Source organism: Malus domestica, chromosome 12 (assembly GCF_042453785.1).
Source record: "Malus domestica chromosome 12, GDT2T_hap1".
NCBI classification, from domain to species: domain Eukaryota; kingdom Viridiplantae; phylum Streptophyta; class Magnoliopsida; order Rosales; family Rosaceae; genus Malus; species Malus domestica.
Genome location: NC_091672.1, coordinates 12,782,264 through 12,801,557, shown reverse-complemented (window position 1 = coordinate 12,801,557; position 19,294 = coordinate 12,782,264). Strand labels below are relative to the sequence as shown.

General features: G+C 36.8%; 2 protein-coding genes across 8 annotated transcripts; one reads left to right on the top strand and one right to left on the bottom strand.

Moving 5' to 3' along the window:
- Positions 1-1,116: 1,116 nt before the first annotated feature.
- Positions 1,117-6,803, top strand: LOC114819116 (uncharacterized). Of its 7 annotated transcripts, none has more exons than XR_003767620.2 (8): positions 1,117-1,260; positions 1,832-2,348; positions 2,894-2,946; positions 3,189-3,253; positions 3,367-3,445; positions 4,377-4,688; positions 5,542-5,636; positions 6,286-6,803. XR_003767620.2 is itself a non-coding variant. In XM_029090704.2 (7 exons), exons 2-7 carry the CDS (start codon positions 1,912-1,914, stop codon positions 6,438-6,440), a joined length of 1,101 nt encoding a protein of 366 aa, XP_028946537.1. In that variant the 5' UTR covers positions 1,117-1,260; positions 1,832-1,911; the 3' UTR covers positions 6,441-6,803. The 7 variants fall into 7 exon arrangements, 4 of the variants coding, with proteins under 4 accessions (XP_028946537.1, XP_028946538.1, XP_070665344.1 ...); XR_011573723.1 differs by having other exon boundaries at positions 1,248-1,738; XM_029090704.2 differs by lacking the exon at positions 5,542-5,636.
- Positions 6,804-7,350: 547 nt separating this feature from the next.
- Positions 7,351-18,953, bottom strand: LOC103449901 (rhomboid-like protein 20). The gene is made up of 8 exons (XM_008389228.4): positions 18,729-18,953; positions 18,518-18,618; positions 17,557-17,697; positions 11,235-11,301; positions 10,254-10,405; positions 10,046-10,147; positions 8,956-9,078; positions 7,351-7,833 (listed from the first exon to the last, which is right to left on the bottom strand). Exons 1-8 carry the CDS (start codon positions 18,751-18,753, stop codon positions 7,669-7,671), a joined length of 876 nt encoding a protein of 291 aa, XP_008387450.1. The 5' UTR covers positions 18,754-18,953; the 3' UTR covers positions 7,351-7,668.
- Positions 18,954-19,294: the final 341 nt, after the last annotated feature.

Below are 19,294 nucleotides of genomic sequence, written 5' to 3'. Positions count from 1 at the left end.
ATATTATTATATTATGTTTATTTGGTTGACAAGTCTACTTGGCAACTACTTTTCCTAGGTTAATTAGTGTTGTTATAGCTAGATGAAAAGTGGACTCTTGTTTGCAAAGGCGGGTTGTCTGCCCTTCCATTTCCATACTCTTATCATCATCTTCTGTTTTGTGTGCTCACGATTAATCCACGTCAACATTTTATATTCATATTATTTTTTGTTTTATTATTTTTATAAAAAAATCAATATAAAATATTGATGTGGCTTAACCGTGACCACACAAACATGAGGGGATGAGAATAGTATGGAAATGGGAGGGTAGACAATCCACCTCCCTTGTTTGCATGAGCTGGCGGATGAGGCTTTATTTCAGTATTATTATATATGTTGATTTGTGGATTATTTAGAAATGTTCATGAAGCACGAGAATTTCAGTGTTGGGGTATTTGAGGGATAAATGTATGGCACACGGGGACATTAGGGTGGAATGGCCAATTTAGAGGTCACGTAGTGAGCTATAGATTATGAAGGATAACCAACATGTGAAAGAACGATGTGATATGGCATGATATGTGATGAAGACTTTGATATAATTATATTATGTTAGAATGTGAGTAAAATAGCACGCTTGACTGACATCTTACATATTCTATTCATTGAACGATGATGGTTGTTATTCACCCCTCACCTTTTATTTTACAAATAAGTTATTTGGCAAGATAGGTGTTAGACAAGTTGAGATCAAGTAAGAGAATTTAACAGTTTTTATCTTTTAATTTTTTTCCTTGAAAACTTTGTTGTACACATAATATTCTTTAATTTCAATAGGGATTGTCATTCTTTTCGGGTCAAGAATTATGAAGGCATATGCTCAAAAGCCTCCAATGAAACGAGGGATTTTTCAATGTGACTGGTATACGGGGTGGTACACCACATGTTATTATACAAATAGTGAGATATATGTGCTAAAAAGTTAATAACTTAAAAAATAAAATTTCTCACCACTCTTATTAAAATATGTTGTGTACCACTTGTATTCCCGTCACAACTAAAAATTTCTATAGTGAAATGGTTCCAACAGTTCCGCCAACCAATATTCATCAGCCAAAATGGACTGGTCTTTCCACGTACACACAACTCGCACGTGCAGAATCTTTCACCGAGAGGGCACATCAGTTGGTCGCACGTACGAAAGAACGCGCAGACAGAAGGTGCTGCTGATAAGAGAAGGAACCTTCCCTCGCTCGCCGGAGTAATCCCAATTTTGAGGTTCCAAATATCTCTCTTTTATTTATTTATTTATTTTTCTCAGTATTTAAATTTTATTTGGATTTTATTTACGTTTCTATATTCAGGTTGTTTGAATTTCCCCCATTGAATATTGGGATTTTTTTGGTTTTTCATTCGGGTCGCAAAGTAGTTTACTGCGACTACTTAACTTATATTATCTGTTTGGCTGCCGAGAAAATTTTAGGAGATGCCGAGAAAGTTGAAATTTTTGAATTATTGTTTTCGTGTTTAAAAAATCAAAATTCGTTAAGACGATCCCATTCCCACAACATTGTGTGAGGATGTTATTAACTGGAAAAACTAATGATGAAGTTAGATTCTTAATTTATAATTTGATATTATCTGTTTGGCTGCCGAGAAAATTAGGAGATGCCGAGAAAGTCGAAATTTTTGAATAATTGTTTCCGTGTTTAAAAAATCAGAATTCACTACGACGATCCCATTCCCACAACATTGTGTGAGGATTTTATTAACTGGAAAACTAATCTAATATGAAGTTAGATTTCTTAATTTATAATTTGATGAGTTTTGTTCTCCTTCATCATTTCAGTAACCGAATAGAAATCTGCCGAATAGCGTAGAGAAAGGGGGAACTTGGGTTAAGGAGAATTCCATTATTTGTCAGTGGTCATGCCGTACCGGGTGCGTGAAAATCTATTCATTGGCAACATCAGTGATGCAGCAGAGATTCTCCAAAATGGTAGCACAGAGATCACGCATATTCTATCGGTTCGTAGTTCAGCGTCAATATCAGTTTTCTCCGAATGGAAGGGTCTAACAATTCCCACAAAGGAAATCAAGAAGGTCTATGCTGGCGGGTCTGGTGGTGCCTCAGCTTCTGAGGATGATTCCGGTGACAGGAAAAAGGGTTGTTTGGTGTCCGATAAGCTTCTGTACTTGTTGGAACATGCTGGCAAGGATTTGAAGCTGGTGAGGATGGGGGTTCCACTGAGAGATACGGAGAATGAAGATTTGTTGGATTATTTGGACGTTTGTTTTGATTTTATCGATAGGAGTAGAAAAGAGGGGTCTGTTTTGGTCCATTGCTTTGCTGGTGTGTCTAGAAGGTGCGTGTCATTTTGACCCTTTTTCATTTTTGTGTATACTTTTACTGGTTCTGGTTAATACTTTCAATCAGCTTGATTACCAGAATTGAACTTAGCCGCAGTTAGCTCTATGTTGGTATTCATTCAGGTTCATTCTACGAAGAACAAGGTTTTGTTGAAAGATACTTGTCCTCTTACTGAAGGTTATGCAAATCCATTTCTTATAGCAAATCCGCAGTTGTTGAATGCGGACGATCAATTATCTTTGAACCCTTCATGACGCTGAAACACCATGTGAATTCTTTGTTAGAGAAACTAATAAGTCTACCCTGCTTTTACCACGTATCTTTTAATTCTATTTTTTGCTTGTTGGGACTTCTTTTTTGCGTTTTCTTTTTCTTAAACATGCCATTTTTATTAGAGAAGTTAACAATTAGAGCTGTGCACAATTCTGCTAACATATATCGGAAATTTGTCGAAAAGGCCCACATTCTATTAGCTTTTCAAGTTTTCTGAATTCTCAAATTCATATGGTTTACAACCTTCTTTGCATGTGTCCGTTGCAGTGCAGCTATCATTACAGCATATCTGATGAGAACAGAAAATCTATCACAAGAAGGTGTGAACAAACCATGGCTTTAAGTATTCTTTGTCTTAACACGTAACCATTTGCAACTGTTGTGTTTTTTGAAATCCAAATGGTTCTCAGTTGGTGATAAAAATAGTTTTGACAAGCATATATAACTTGACAAGTATATAAAAATTACTAAGCAATTGAATTGGGCAAAAGGCAGAGTCAGGTTACTTATGCTTAACTGCTACAGTCTTAACCCCTTTCTTCCCTCTTATGCATTCCTACAGATGCACTAAAATCCCTGAGACAAAGCTGTGACTTTGTTTGCCCCAATGACGGTTTTCTTGATCAGGTGATGCAAGGCAGTCTTATAACACATTTTATACTAGATAACATCACTTTCTGCTATGTTCATTTGCAATTGGCCCGTAATGAATTTTACTCTTCTATTTGATCCTGTCACAGCTCAAAATGTACGAGGAAATGGGCTTCAAGGTTGATTGTGCCAGCCCCATATACAGGTCTTTTCGACTGAAAGTATTGGGTACACTATTTTCTTTTTCTTTACGTTGCCTTCTCTTAATGGTCTATCCCATAAATAGGGCTTACTAATCCCCCTCCCCCTTCCCCCTTCTTCTCCTCCCCCTCTTTTTCCTTATGTCCCACATCATCTATCTTATGAAGGGATATTGATTGATACATTATTTTTTCATATTATAAATTTTAATGAGTCCCATGGGACATAGTGACTAGGCTATAATTCTTGCGCTGTAACTTACAAACATTGTCGTATTATGGCTTTTCTCGAGTGATGTTAAACTCATAAAAATTTATTGTTAGAAAGATGCTAAGGAGCATTCCCTTACCAAATTGGTTGTGTACGGTTATAGGCTGGCAATGAATCAAGCCATTTTTTTTTACCAGTTGAAAGCAATACATTTTACCATGGGGTGGGTAATTAATCCAAATTTAAGCTTTATCCGTCATAGGTTTAAAGAAAAAAAATTCAGAGAGAAGCGGATCAAGTTTTTTTCAGATGATAAAAACTGGAAGTTCAGGACTTATTTTTAAATAATTAATCATATTAAGCTTTATCCGTCATAGGTTAAAAGAAAAATTCCAGAGTGAAGTGGATCAAGTTTTTTCAGATGATAAATACTGGAAGTTCAGGATGTATTTTTGAATACTAGCATAAAAACTTCTAAAATGCTGCTACCGTATCCATGATCTCTAACTTAAAATCCCTTGTCCCCTCATCTACCACCTAAACTATTAACAGAAGAAAAGAAATGTTTAGGGGAACGGCGATGACACCTTGGGAAGGAATAGCAAGGCAGTTTTCTTTATGTTTGTTTACTATGTGCATTGTTTGTCTCAGCATAGGAGATGTTATTTTCGGTGGTGTTTTCAAATTTTTTGGCAAATGTGAATTTCTCTTTTGCTGCTATAATTGAAAATTTGTTCCTTCCTTTCAGGTGAATCTTATCATCGTGGGGATAGAATGGACAGTTCTAAATTTGGAGCAGATCCTGGGGTGGCTGGTGAAGTTGCCTCTGGAGTGGAAGCAGCTTCGAATGAAGGAAAAACTGTTACACCAGCTTTCCGCTGCAAGAAATGCCGAAGAGTTGTTGCATTGCAGGACAATGTTGAGGATCACATTCCAGGTGAGGGAGAGCAATCCTTCGGCTGGAACAAGCGAAAAAGTAGCAACTCATACAACAAGTATGAGGATTCTGATTCTGAATGTTCATCCATTTTTGTTGAGCCTCTAAAGTGGATGACAGCAGGTAAACTTACACCTCTATAGTCATTTGATTAATTTGAATGTAGAATTGGATCGTGCCATTAATATAAGAGTGCTTTAATGAAAAAGGTTTGGGCCAACAAATATTTAACCAAAAACCATCCTAAAATGTTATTTAACCAAAATGGCTCAAAGTTTAATAAAAAACCATCCAAAACTATTGTCTACTTTTTTCGTGCCCTTATCCTCCTATTCCTCGTCATCGTCATCATCCTCATCCTCTTATCTGCACCACGAACAATTTATAGTGTTAGTATTTTATTCCAATCAGATCCAATAAGGACCTATGGTCCTGTTGATGTACGTACATGTTAGGCATCTATAAATAGGGGAAAAAAAAAAGAACCAAAACATAAAACTGTTTCTGGGGAATCCAAAACATAACACTGTTTTTGGAAAAAAAAAAAAAATCAGATACAGTGTTTGTTTTTTCTGTGCACAAACAAACACTGTATTTGGAAAGAAAAGAACCAAAATCCAAAAACAGTGACTTAAATTCCAGAAACAGTGACTTAGATTCCAGAAACAGTCTATGTTTTAACCTTTGATTGTTTCTTTTTTTTCATGCATTAGTTGATTATATTTAAGAAACAAGATACTTATTTTGCTTTGAATCCAAATACAATGAATTTTACAATTTCTTTTCTAGCTTACATTTAAGAAACAGTGTCTATTTCATTTGGATCCAGAAACAGTGATTTAGATTCCAGAAACAGTCATTTAGATTCTAGAAACAGTAACTTAGATTCCAGAAACAGTGTTACTTAAAATCCAAAAACAGTTTATTTTTACAGTCTTGAAATAGTGACCCGTCGTTATTATTGAATAACTTGCAGATCTCAAATTTATTTTCTGGAGAAACAAACGATGAACTCCACTAAAGGTCGTACCCAGTGCACAAGGCTCCCGCTTTACGCAGGGTCTGGGAGAGGTGAATGTCGGCTAGCCTTACCCCCATTTATAGAGAGGCTGCTCCCAAGTCTCGAACGAAAATTGAAAAACAATACCTCGAATACACTATGAATAATAACGACGATCACGTTTCAACGAAATAATACAAAATATAAATTAAATAGCATGAGGATCTATATTTTTGTTTCAATGAGAAAGAAGGTTTGCGATACAACGATGAACTCTATTAACGACGAAAATCTGGAACTCAACCTAAAAAAGTTAGGGGTAAAATCGACAAATCATAATTTATTATAGTTAAGCCATTTTTAGTTGGACTACTTTAATATGGGCCTTGTTACTAATTATTAAACAAAACTTATAACATGGGTTTTAGTTAAAACTAAAACTTTTCAAGCCCTTTTTTTTATAACTGTATGACCTACCTTTTACATGGCCATAATAGTTAATTAAGCAAGCAGCAGATCTCTGTCGTTGAAGAGGATTACCTGGTTTCATTAATTTGATTATTATGACCTAATGCCATAAATGTTACACTTTTGACTCTGATAATATATTAATCAAATTATAGCTTAAGATTTAATTAATTGTGAATTTTTTTGTATTTAGTTGCTGGTGGCATCTTGTTTAGTGTGATTTCTCTTACTCTTGGTTCTCTCATTACACAGTCGAAGAAGGTGCAATGGAGGGAAAGTTGTCCTGTGTGCATTGCGAAGCTCGTTTGGGTTACTTCAATTGGGCAGGCACCCAATGCAGTTGTGGAAGCTGGATCACCCCTGCCTTCCAGCTCCACAAAAACCGAGTTGACGTCAGCACCATCTAATCTGTCAAAGAAAAGCAGCAGAAGGGGTCCAATACCTACCTTTCCAAGGAACATTTACAACTTTAGAAATGCCAGAATACCATTTAACATGGTATAAAATTTCCGAGAAAATCAGCTATCCGCACAGGAAAAGGAGTCGTTGAGTTGTACTGAGGTTGAAATTGAGCAGCCGCAGCAAGAAAAAAAATGCAGTGTCGATCTGTCTTATATAAGATTTTGGAGATTCGGGTTTTGTTTTTCGTTCTTTCCTACGCAAGCTCAGTTAGGTGACTGAAAATGTTGTCATGGAGGTATATTTGGCATGATTTTTTTCTGTTTTTGTATATGTATAAAACTGTTAAGAGCAAAGAACACTTGAGGTCATCCCCTTCTCTCGATATAGTTATAGTTTGTATCAAAGAGAAGATGGGCGTCATAATTCGGGTCAATTCGATTTGAAAGAAAAAGAAAAAAAAAAACTCACTAGAGGAAGAGGATCCTATCATGTGAACTGGCAAGATATAACCAATACGTGACATAAGCTGTTTCGATTAGCTTGTACTTTATGTAATTACCCTCTTCCTTTTCTATAAGTACCATCCAACTTTCTTTATTTAGAAATGAAAAGTGACTTCTTTATTTAGACATAAGCTGTTTCGATTAGGGAGTAAAAATATTTTTGTCTTTTATCACAACAAAAAAGTTATGGAGAATACCATAATTTCACAAAACAAAATTTTTATTTTTATTTATTTTTAAATCTGACCTTCAAGTGATTTTATCATTTCTATAAAAAATAAAAATAAATAAAAATAAATAAAAACCTCTCTCTCCACTCCCAGGATGGCTTTCACTCTCTTCCTCTTCTTCAATTTTAAAAACAAAATTTTGAGATCGAGAGGCTTGGAAAGAGAAACAATACACAAAATAGTATCCTTAAAAAGGAGTTCCATGTAATTTAACTGCAACTGTACATCTCCAGTTTTCTATTTAAAACAATAGGCATGCTTCCAATACGAATCAGACAAATTCTATATCCTCCTACTCTTGCATAAACACTATAATAATTAATACATATTACGAGCGCAATAGCTACAAGATAAAACAATATTAAGCAAATAAATAAAACAGACATCCTTCTGAAGGCGCATCGATTCCCGTCCTCTGTAAATTTGTTTGCCACCATGAGATATGGATGAATTTTTCATCCTCAAGTGTGGAATTTCCACCCAAAACTATAATTAGGGAATTAGTGGGCCTGTGCTTCTAGGAGGATGTTTGTTGCTACAGTGATGTCATTTCTAGCCTGCACTAGTGCCTGTCTAGCAGAGTTCCTATCAAAGCCCATAGAAACCAGAGTAGCAATGGAGTCCTCTGTTGGCTCTGTTGCAGACATGGAAGAGGGAATGTTTCTCTGAAACCAAACCAGAAAATTATGACATCAAAACAGAACTACACCCAAAAAGCTTATATATCCAATAACTTGTGCAGTATAAGTAAAAGCCTAGCTAATACATATAAGCAGTCCTCTATGTTCATTTCAATATCTAAAACTTATTTGCGCACCAATATTTTCCAACACCAAATGACATGCGTCTCATTTAAATCTGCCCCAGTTTCATTCCGCCTATTTATGTTCTTTCTTAGAAAACAAAAGGAACATATTTGAACAAAGAAAACTTAGCCTCAGAATCCAAAATTAATTTTACCAAAAACGACTCGTCCTTGATTTGAGCCAGGACAAAATAAACACGACATTAGCGTTTACATATATCATATTTTCAAATTACTTGAGGGTCATAATGTTATTTCTTTTCTTTTTGTCATTCATACTTCCCATGATGCCTAGTGCAATTCACAAACCCATTTTTACATCCCACACCCATGTTAATGTTTGCCCATTGATCTTCTTCAATTCATTCTATTCGACGGCCAGAAATTGAGAGGGGTGTGTGAGATGTAAAAATGAGCTTCTGCACTTAAAAGAGTAGTACAAAACTGGAACCATCGCAAATGAGTCCTCTCATCATCTCTTTAATTAGTGCCACTCACCAGGAGCGAACCTTTTCATCCCTAATTCTATCTGACGACCGCTAGGCCATCTTAAACACATGTGCCTTGCACAACATTCCATATAAGAGGGTCAATAAAAATTGCCCTACCTCTATAAGTTTTATATAGGTAGGCGATTTTTCACTCTTTTTTTAGCTTCTCAAACACCCCTCTTTATTATGGCCTTGAATAAATCAAACAGAAACAACAGACAAGATCAAACAGAGATGTATGCGAAGCTAAAAAAGGTACTCACGAACTCTAATCTCACTCACTCATGTGAAACATTCTGGTCCCTATCTCAGTTTGACTAAACCTGCATTCTATTTTGATCAGACTTAGTCCTGCATTGTGGTGCCACCTTTAGCAAATGTTGTTCCCATAAAGTAATGTTTTGATTAGTAAGCCTTTGTCTTTCAAGGAAAATAGACATTTTTTTAGTTAAACAGCGAATAGAGATTAACTGCAACAGAAGAATGCTTGCCTCTACTTGCGGAGCTGTGAATGGTGGTGCATTTCCCACAACATTTCTAGATGGTGCTGCTGGCGGAGTCCCCATTGATGGCCAAGAAAGCCGTGAAAGAAAAGAAGCAATGAATTCTGGGAACTGTAAAAAGAGAGGAGACATGCACGACAATGAATTAAATTAATTAAGAAAGTCTTAAATGCAAAATAAGCAACCGTATTGACCTGATAATGTTGAAGTGTTTACGTTTGTAAATGTAAGTGAGAAATAAGAAGGCTAAGTACATGCATGACCAAATTCATATCCCGCAGAATGCGTAACTCAGCAGGCAGTCTTAATTGAATTTCTTTTAACTAAAAAGTAACTCAGCAGAATCCGAGATCGAATCATATCCCGTAAATACATGCATGCATGCATACAGACAGACACATAAGTGACGCATGTACATGCACAGAGACACATGTGGACATAAATCCACCGTTCCTTGTAAAAGAATGGAAAAGTCTAAATAAATAAAAATGTAAAAAATGCACTTGGTCAACTAAAAGCAATACACGAATGGAATTGCTGGAAAAAAAAAAAAAAAAAAACACTGAATTTTAGTGAAATTCGTAACTGATTAAAATCCAGAGTGAATTATGTCCACATACTGAAAAGCTGCCATATTTCACACTGAAAAATCAAAGGTTTAATAGCGCCATTGAGAACATGATTTATCGAACCTCCTTAAAAAGGTCGTACCCAGTGCACAAGGCTCCCGCTTTATGCAGGGTCTGGGAGAGGTGAATGTCGGCTAGCCTTACCCCCATTTATGGAGAGGCTGCTCCCAAGTCTCGAACCCGAGACCTACCGCTCATGGGCGAAGGCACTTGCCATCGCACCAAGTGTGACCTCTTTTATCGAACCTCCTTAATTCAAGAAAATAATTTATTTTAAATAGCAGTTCACAAAAGCCAGGCTTTACTTTTCCATTGCCAAGGCCCAATCTAACTATATCTTAGAGAGTTCAGAGCGTTAAAAAAATGTTAATTACTGTCTGATTGAATGCATATTTTTCCTGTTCTTTTTTCTTTTTAAGTGAACCTCAAAAGTCAGATTGAAATATAACCTTTGCTTTGCGGATACAGAAGACATTCAGATGATATAAGGAACCACAAATGATTCCAAATATCCCTGGTAAGATTGATCTTTTCCAGGATGATAAAAGAAGCTGCAAGAGAGAACAACATTTAGAATTTAGTGCATGGGGAAAGTAGACAGCTATAGTTCTTCAACATCTATGGTTAGATGGAATACTTTGATTGCACACATTTTACCTGTAGGCCGGCTAGATATATGAAAGACTTATCCGAGAAGCGAACACCAAATACACGAAAGCGTGTTGAAACTGGAATATCAAAGAAAAAGGGTACAAAAGATGCAAATATAAGACCATAAGGTCCTGAAGTCACTAGGTTTACTGCTGGATCTGCAAAAGACAAAGGAATTGGACGCCGGACCTTATCAGTGTAATACACAGAAAAACCAAAATAATGCTTTAACCAGGAAATGAAACAATCTGAATGCTTTAACCAGGAAAAGAAACAATCTGCAATATAATATTTCAACTACAAAGGATTTTCTTTAAATTCCGTACTAATGTGAGTAACCTCAGGTATGGGTTGTCTACATTGTAAAATTGAAACTTGGCACAACTTGAAGGGCCAGGTGAGCTAATCAACCAGCAGTAGGAAATGCTTGTGATTTCATCAAGCGCTGATGCTGCCACAACCCATATCAAGAAGCCATGATATACAAAGTTGCACTGACTATTGTTGTAGAAAGGAAGATGACAACTACCTATTCATCCAAAATACCATGCTGTAAGACATTACAGAATCCTGTTTTCCGAATTGGCAAATTTGGAATTGAGAAACACCAAGTGAGGTTTGGAAACGCAACAAACAAGGCATAGAGCTATCTCCATGGCCCAATACTAGGCAGGTTTGCCTTAGAATGGATCAGATTATACAAACCTCAACAAACATCATAAAAAGAAACTGCTCTTATGCTCTTACAGAAGGAAATAGGTTTTTCAATAGGGCTTTGCCATAGTCAATTTTTCATTAATGATTTCTAAAAGGCTTGAGATTTTCCAAAATGGTTAAAAGTACTGTCCTGTACAAACAGACAACTGCATGCAAGAAAACAGGGTAACTAAGGACCAGCAGCATGGAGATGAGTAAAGAAACAAAAGGCAAGATATGATTATGAAACATAACTTTACAAATAAAAAGAATGTAAAAAATAATCCACACCTTTAAGGATTGCCAGAGCAAGGATCTCAAAGAGTAATGATACTGTTACAGTGTACAAAATGAACACCTGCACAATCAAGGTAGACAGATTATTAACAGTGGAATCAACATAAATGACAAAAAGCAAAAATCAATGTTTACATTCTGCATTGTATGATATATTAACAGTGGAATCAACATAAATGACAAAAAGCAAAAATCAATGTTTGCATTCTGCATTGTATGATATATTGTCAAATGGTGGAAGTGAGACAACATTAGTAATTAACAACCACCCACAGCATACAACTATGTATCTAGGCCCACTTGAGGTATATAAAATAACCTGTAATATATCATGCTATTAATGCACCTCAGTTGACCCGCCACACACAACTATGTATCTAGGCCATTCCATATTAATTAACGGATCAAATTTTCTCCTCCATTCATTGGAACTAGTGGCAAAATAAGTGTCCAACGTCCCATCCACCAATCCCTTGGCATATTTGGTTCACTAAAGAATGTGGTTGTGTTGTAACAGAATAATTGTTAGAAAGGTTTCTGCATTTCTGTGATGTTAGGCAACCATGAATGATGACTGATGCGGTAACAATGAAAGTAAAGGCAATGAGATGTATGGTGGTTGTGGTATGACCTCCAGACAGAATATTATTGAGAAAATATCTTTTCATTGATAACAAATAATAAGCTTACACTTGGTATTTATACAGTGGCATAGCACACACACTTGTGCTGCCAACTCATCCTAACTACCATAACAAACTTAGCCTAAACTAATCACACCACTATCAACAGATTACAACAGAATTAATCAAGAGTAAGTTTTATCTTTTACAAGAGAATTGTCCTTAATATTCCCCCTCAAACTAAACCGAGGAACTCGAAGTGTAAGTTTGTCTCGGAGTTGCAAGAATCTGAGCTTGGACAAGGACTTAGTACAAATGTCTGCAATTTGATCCTATGAACAAACAAATAGAACAGAAACAGCTTTGGACAGAACCTTTTCTCTTATGTAATGGTAGTCTATCTCAACATGCTTGGTTCTGGCATGAAAGATAGGATTTTTGGCCAAGGATATTGCTGAAATATTATCACACCAGAGCTTGGGAGGACAGTAAAGAGTTAAACCAATATCAACTAAGAGTTTGCAAATCCACGTAAGTTCTGCAGCAGTGTGTTAGCTAGGGATCTGTACTCTGCTTCAGTAGATGATCTAGCCACTGTAGGTTGCTTTTTGGCACTCTAGCTGATGAGAGAATTACCCAAGAACACACAGAAACCTCCTGTTGATTTTCTGTCAAGTGAACATCCGGCCCAATTTGCATCTAAGAAAGCATTGATACTCAATGGAGTTGAACACTTTGAAAACCAAAGTCCAAGATCCAAAGACCCTTGAGATATCGTAGAATCCGTTTGACTGCTTGAAAGTGGGATTCCCTTGGATTATGCATGAATTGACATACAAGATTAATTGCAAAAGACAAGTCAGGTCTAGTCCATGTGAGATATTGCAACCCACCAACAAGAGACCTATATTAAGTAGGATTGGAAAGTAGAGGACTTTGAGTGATCCAGTTTGGAAGTACTAAGTGGAGTTAAACAAGGCTTTGCACCATCCATTTTTGCTCTTTTGAGAAGATCCAGAATATACTTAGTCTGAGAGATGAACACTCCTTTGGAAGATCTCTTGACTTCAAGACCAAGAAAATAATGAAGTGGCCCAAGGTCTTTTGACAAACAAAGAGTGATCATTTTGAGAGCCTATGAATCCAAGAGAGTGTAGAGCAGCATATAATTTTTCATACCAAGCTCTGGGAGCTTGTTTCAGACCATAGAGTGATTTATGCAATTAGCAAACATGGTGAGGCCTTGTGATATCTTCAAAACCAGATGGTTGTTTCATAAAGACATTTTCTGAGAGATTGACATGTAGAAAGGCAATGCTAACATCCAATTGGTTTAAAAACCAATCATGTTGAACTGCCAATGTGAGTAGAAGTCTGATAGTAACTGGTTTGGCAACAGGGCTGAATGTCTCTGTATAGTCTAACCCTTCTTGTTGATGAAAACCCTTGCAACTAAACGAGCTCTGTACCTATCAATAATCCCATCAGGTTTTCTCTTAATTCGAAACACCCACTTGCAGCCTACAAGATTCTGAGAGGGTGAGGAAGGCACAAGAGACCATGTACCAGTGTTGAGAAGAGCATTATACTCTTCTTGCATTGCCTGTCTCCAATGAGCATGCTTAGATGCTTGGAGATAAGTAGTTGGGACATAATCCTCAATGAGATGTTGTGGAATAGGATGCTTGGTGGCTGTGAAAGCTTTGGGTTTAGAAATACCAGATTTTGATCTTGTTTGCATGGGATGAGTGTTAAGAGGATTGAATTGGAGCTGGTAAAGGTGATGGAGGGATACCATGTAAGTCTGAAGATTGATTGGAAGACACAAAGGGTAACACAGATGCTTGTTGTGGATTAGAATGTGTGGTAGGCAATGAATTTGAAGACAGGGATGAAGTTGGTGAATGACTTTGGGAAAAGGTTAGTGTAGTGGGAATGGAGATGGGAACATAGGTAGGGAGTTAGCTAGGGACAGAGATTGAGGAACCAAGTTGTTTCAATGGGAAGGTTTGTTCATCAAAGATAACATACCTAGATATGTAAACTCTGTTGGTTTGGGGATCAAGACACCTATAACCCTTGTGGTTTAAGCTGTAACCAACAAAGACACAAGGCTTGCTTTTTGATTCAAGCTTTGACGTGGTATACGATTTTAGCCAGGGAAAACAACTACATCCAAAAATCCTAAGAGGTAAGTAATCTGGTGATTTCTTGAAGAGAAATTCCCAAGCAGAAGGTTTTGACATTGTAGGCATCCTGTTGATCAAATATATAGCAGTAGAGAACACTTCTACCTAGTACACATGAGGAACCCTAGAAGCTGCTAAAAGTGTCCTAGAAGTCTCTACCAAATGTCTATGCTTGCGCTCAGCACACCCATTTTGTACAGGGGTGTGAGGGCAGCTCAGTTGGTGTTGAATACTATGGTCTTTCAAGAATTCAGACATTGTATGATTGACAAACTCACCACCAGAATCAGAACGAATAGTAACTATCTGAGTACTCAGCATATTTTCAACAATGGATTTGAAATGAACAAAGGTTTTGAACACCTCTGATTTACACTTTAGAGGGAAGAACCAACAATACTTGGTGTAATCATCAACAAAGATTATGTAGTATCTATAACCAGTGAGAGAGGAGATAGGTGAAGGTCCCCATACATTTGTATGTAATAGCTCTAGAGGTTTACAAGTTGTACTGGAAACAGATACAAAGGAAAGCTTGGAGCTTTGCCAAGTGCACAACTAGAACCGAAAGATTACACAGAACTACTCATAACTGGAATACATGACTTAGAAGTCAGCTTATTGAAAATCTTGAAGGATGGCCTCATCTTTGATGCCAAACCTCTGAAAAAGCTTTAGTAGATGCAGCATAGAGATGATGATGTCCAATAGAAGGAATAGAAGCAGAGAAAGGATAGAAACCATTTCTCACAGGGCCTCTAAAGAGCATCGTCTCCGAAGAAAGATCCTTCACAGTGAAGTGAAAAGGATATAGGTGAATTGAACACTAATTATCAAGACTAAACTGATTTGTAGAAAGCAAATTTTGATTTAAATGAGGCACATGCAGGACATTCTTAAGAGCAAATTGATGAGTAGGAGTAGAGATGGTAGAAGAACCAGAATGTAAAATAGGCAAACCTTTGCCATCACCAATGAAAACTTGCTCAGGTCCAGTGTAAGGCTCTGGATTTTGCAGATTGCCATGGAGTTAGTCATATGAGAACTAGCACCAGAATCTAGGAGCCAAGTAGGTTGTGCAGATGAAGTGGTAGCACACATAGCAAAAGGACCATTCTTGTTACCATAGGTAGGATTCATGCGATGTGGACAATCATAAGCCTCATGATCAATCTGTTAACAGATCTAACAAGTGAGCCTTCTTGCATAATTGTTGAATCCACCACGGCCACCACGATTGTACCTTTGATTGGATCGCTGATTGTGTTGCTGATTGTTGTTATTGCCACGATAGTTGGAGAAATTGCCACAATTCTGATTGTTTCTAGGGTTTGAGAAATGTCCACAGCCTTGTTGTGGATTGAAAGAAGGAGCATTTTGAGTGACAAATGCTTGAGAATTGGGAGAGATTGCTGGTGTAGGTAGTAAACCAGTAGATGAATTGAAGGCCTGGAAACTAGAAGAATAAAAAGATTTCTTCCTGTTTGTCAACTAAATCTCCTTGCTGAGAAGTAAGCCATGAAGTTCATCAATAGTAGTTGATCCAAGACAAAATTGAATTGCATCCACAAACGATTCGTACTAAGGAAGAAGACCATGAAGAGTAATTGAGATGACTTCAGCATCAGCAATCTCTTCGATCTATTGGAGATAGATTGCAGCAGTGGAATCACCTTTTGTAATACTGCGAAGACGAGATTGAAGTTCATGAACATACGATTGCGAAGCCGTCGCAAGTCACGATTCCAATTTTGCCCAAAGTTCACGAGCAGAGGTTGCACAACCGTGTAAGGAATCAAAGAGTCGGAGAGTGTAGAGTTGAGCCAGATGAGAATGTTCTGGTCATTTTCGTACCAAGTTACAAACTCCGGATTCAGAGTTGCCGTGCGATTTCCTGAGCCATTGAGAAGAAATTTGAGCGAAGGAGTCAACGTTCCATCTACAATTCCGATGAGGTTGTAGTGGCAAAAGATCGGAGTAAACGGAGCACTCCAGGTAAGGTAATTGGTAGTAGTAAGCTTGATCAGAACAAGAGATCCAATATCTTGGATTGTGATCGAAGAAATTGAGGAATTAGGGCTGGAATTCATGATGTAAAGAGAATGAATTTGAGAATCAGACTCAGATGAGGGAGAAGCAGAGGTTGCCATTGATGCGAGCTAGGGTTTGCAGAGAGATTGACAAACACCAGAGAATCGTCGTAGCGAGGAAGACGCAGATTCAAAGAGGAAGGAGGGAAGCGTTTTTCAGATAGGGTCATGAGACAAAAGCAGGTGATACCATATTGAGAAAATATCTTTTCATTGATAACAAATAATAAGCTTACACTTGGTATTTATACACTTGCATAGCGCACACACTTGTGCTGCCAACTCATCCTAACGACCATAACAAACTTAGCCTAACTAATCACACCACTATCAACAGATTACAACAGAATTAATCAAGACTAAGTTTGATCTTTTATAAGAGAATTGTCCTTAATAAATATTACAATGTTGTTGGGCAGAATTGGAATCTAAGAAGTGAAAATGTGGTGCAGCAACTGTAATTGAGTATGGAGGCCAGATCCCCATTGTGGTATAATATAAAGTGCCAAATCACAACTGAATTCTCGGAATCTCCCTTCCTTTCATTGGTTCATGGTATGTAATTAAAAGCCACATTATAGTGAAAGTGATGAACTTGGCTTGATGCGCCCCTTGGCTTTTGTTGTTTCTTAAAAGCTTTATTTGGTTGGTAATCAAATAGTTTGTTTAGAAGGGGTTTAACTGTGCTATTCCCAGTCACCTACAAACATTCTTTGTGAAAGTACTTGTCTTTTGGTGGTGGAATGCAAGACTATGTTCGAATTGTGCTATGATAGCTATTTTTTGGCTAATTTGGTTGGAGAGAAATAGAAGAATTTTTTGAAATCTATGGAAGGGGATGCAGAGGAGACTTCTGGTAAAAACCTAAAGGGTGAGGTTGTGGGATCCTTGTGGGTTCTTTTACTCCAGCTTTTAGGGATCTTTCATTTTCTGTAATTTTAGTATATTGGCAGAGCTTCTGTAGGATAGTTTTTCATTAGCATTGTATTACAATGTAGAGGTGTATTTTGGATTTGTTTGTAGGTTTGTACCGTTCTGTTGGTGGAACTCTGGTGCACATGTAGTGTATTGTGATTTTAATCTCTATAACAAAGTACTATTTTCCTCATAAAAAAGCCTCGCTCAAAAAGAATAATATTTCACTAACAAGCTTATGCTCTATATCTAATTTTATCATGTGATGCAAATTGGAGAAAACTGGTGCCTTCACAAAATCCAATCAAGCCCTTAGTTTTTGATATGTTATAACTCATCCAACCTGGTGAAATTCTAAAAGATTTGCAATACAAAGTATGGAACCAGTTTAGTCTGTTATTTAGGCACAAAATATCAGTGATATAACATCTGAGACAGGTACTCTGAATACTGTATCAAAGGAGGTGTCGTGAATATTTTACGCCAATAGATTACTCACCGAGTACTTATTGGAACCTATCTGTCTCTCAAAGACCCTGAAGTAGTATAGTAGGTACAGCCCAAACATCAGTTCTGGTGTAGATGAAAAGGCAAAAATTGACACAATTAACTTCCAAAGGCGAAACTTCCCGAATATGTCCTGACGAAAAGAAAAATACAAATAATTTGATCAGAATTACCAATAAATTTAAGAGTTCCTAGAACCTTTCACTAACTACAAAATTTGGGATTGGGGATTTCATTCTACACAATCAACCAAGCTGAATAACAGTTGTTTGGTTTCAACTACTGATCCAAATGCTTTGTGGATTTTCAACTCGAGACAAAATCTGGTAATATGATACAATGATATTATGTTCAATGGAAAGTTGAAGTAACTTAGCATCCCAGTAGAGTTCAAAGCCAATATCAAATCCCTGCTGTCTCTTTAAACTAATCCAGAAGTAGCAGGGCAAGACAGTTCAACAGAAGAGTGGAAAATCATTATCCAAATGTGACTGACAAGTGAACCGAAACTGAAAGTAAAGCACGCAGCAATTAGAAAAACCAGTTAACCCCACAAAAATCAATTCCAGTCTGAGGTATATCTATACCAACCGAAGCGAAAAACCTATCTCCAATTCAACCCAAAATCAACATCTAGTTGACTGAAAATCTATAATACCGGTGATGAATAAGTGAAGTGCTATACAGCATACGCAGTTACGAGCCGAAAACCTATAATGTTGACCATAACGTGCTGAAGAATGATGACTTACGCAGGAAACAAAACCCAAATTCAACAAAACATTTAACATCAAAATCAATTAAAAAATCAGAAATAAACAATTTTGGAACAAAACCCATTTGCAATTACACCTTAATTGTAGCAATTCGTCAATATTTAACATCGATAACAAATAAATCATGGAAAAAGAATACAAAATAAAAAAGCATTAAAAAGTCAAGATAAAGAGCACCAGATATGACAATCCAAGCTTGCTAGAACGGCCTTGGATCCCGAAGAAGACGGTGAAGAGACCGCTGGCGATGACGAAGGCTCTGGTAACAGGAGCATTGTCTGCGATAAACAAAGGACAAAGCTTCTGTGTCATGCATTACAAAGAGAATCGAGAGTAGAAGGATATGAAACGTAAGAGAGGGCAAATCTGGGGAAGAGAATGTACTCACGGAAACCAGATGGGCCGCCGTTCATCTTCTCAGTGAAGCACGAAGAAGCAACAACGACCTTCACAGTTGACAACCGCAATCTCTGTGTTTTTAAGATTTCTCAGGCCTCTCTCTGTATTCTTCTATGTAAAAATCAAAGACATTTTTTACATGATCTCTATTTTGATCTAACTTTGTCATGTAACTTAAAAATCACTTCTATCTTTGAAATTTAAAATTCGTTTTATTTATGGACTCTTTGTCTTTCTAAAACTTATACTCACCTTTTGAAGTATATATGGGACCCAAACACCAATAAAATTATATCACATTTACAATAAATTTGACTATGTTGCAGGGCTAATTTACTGAACTATAAAAAAAAAAAAAACTAATAAAAAGGGCTTGAAAACTTTGAGTTTTAATGATAAGGACAAAATAAAGGGTAAAGTGAATAGTACCATGATTGACTTTTTAGTGTAAAAATGTGGTTTTTCGTTAAAGTGAACAGTGTGCGGTAATAGTAGAGAGAAAGAGAGAGATATGTAATTTTAAGATGTGTTTTGTATCATCCCATTGTGCCTTTA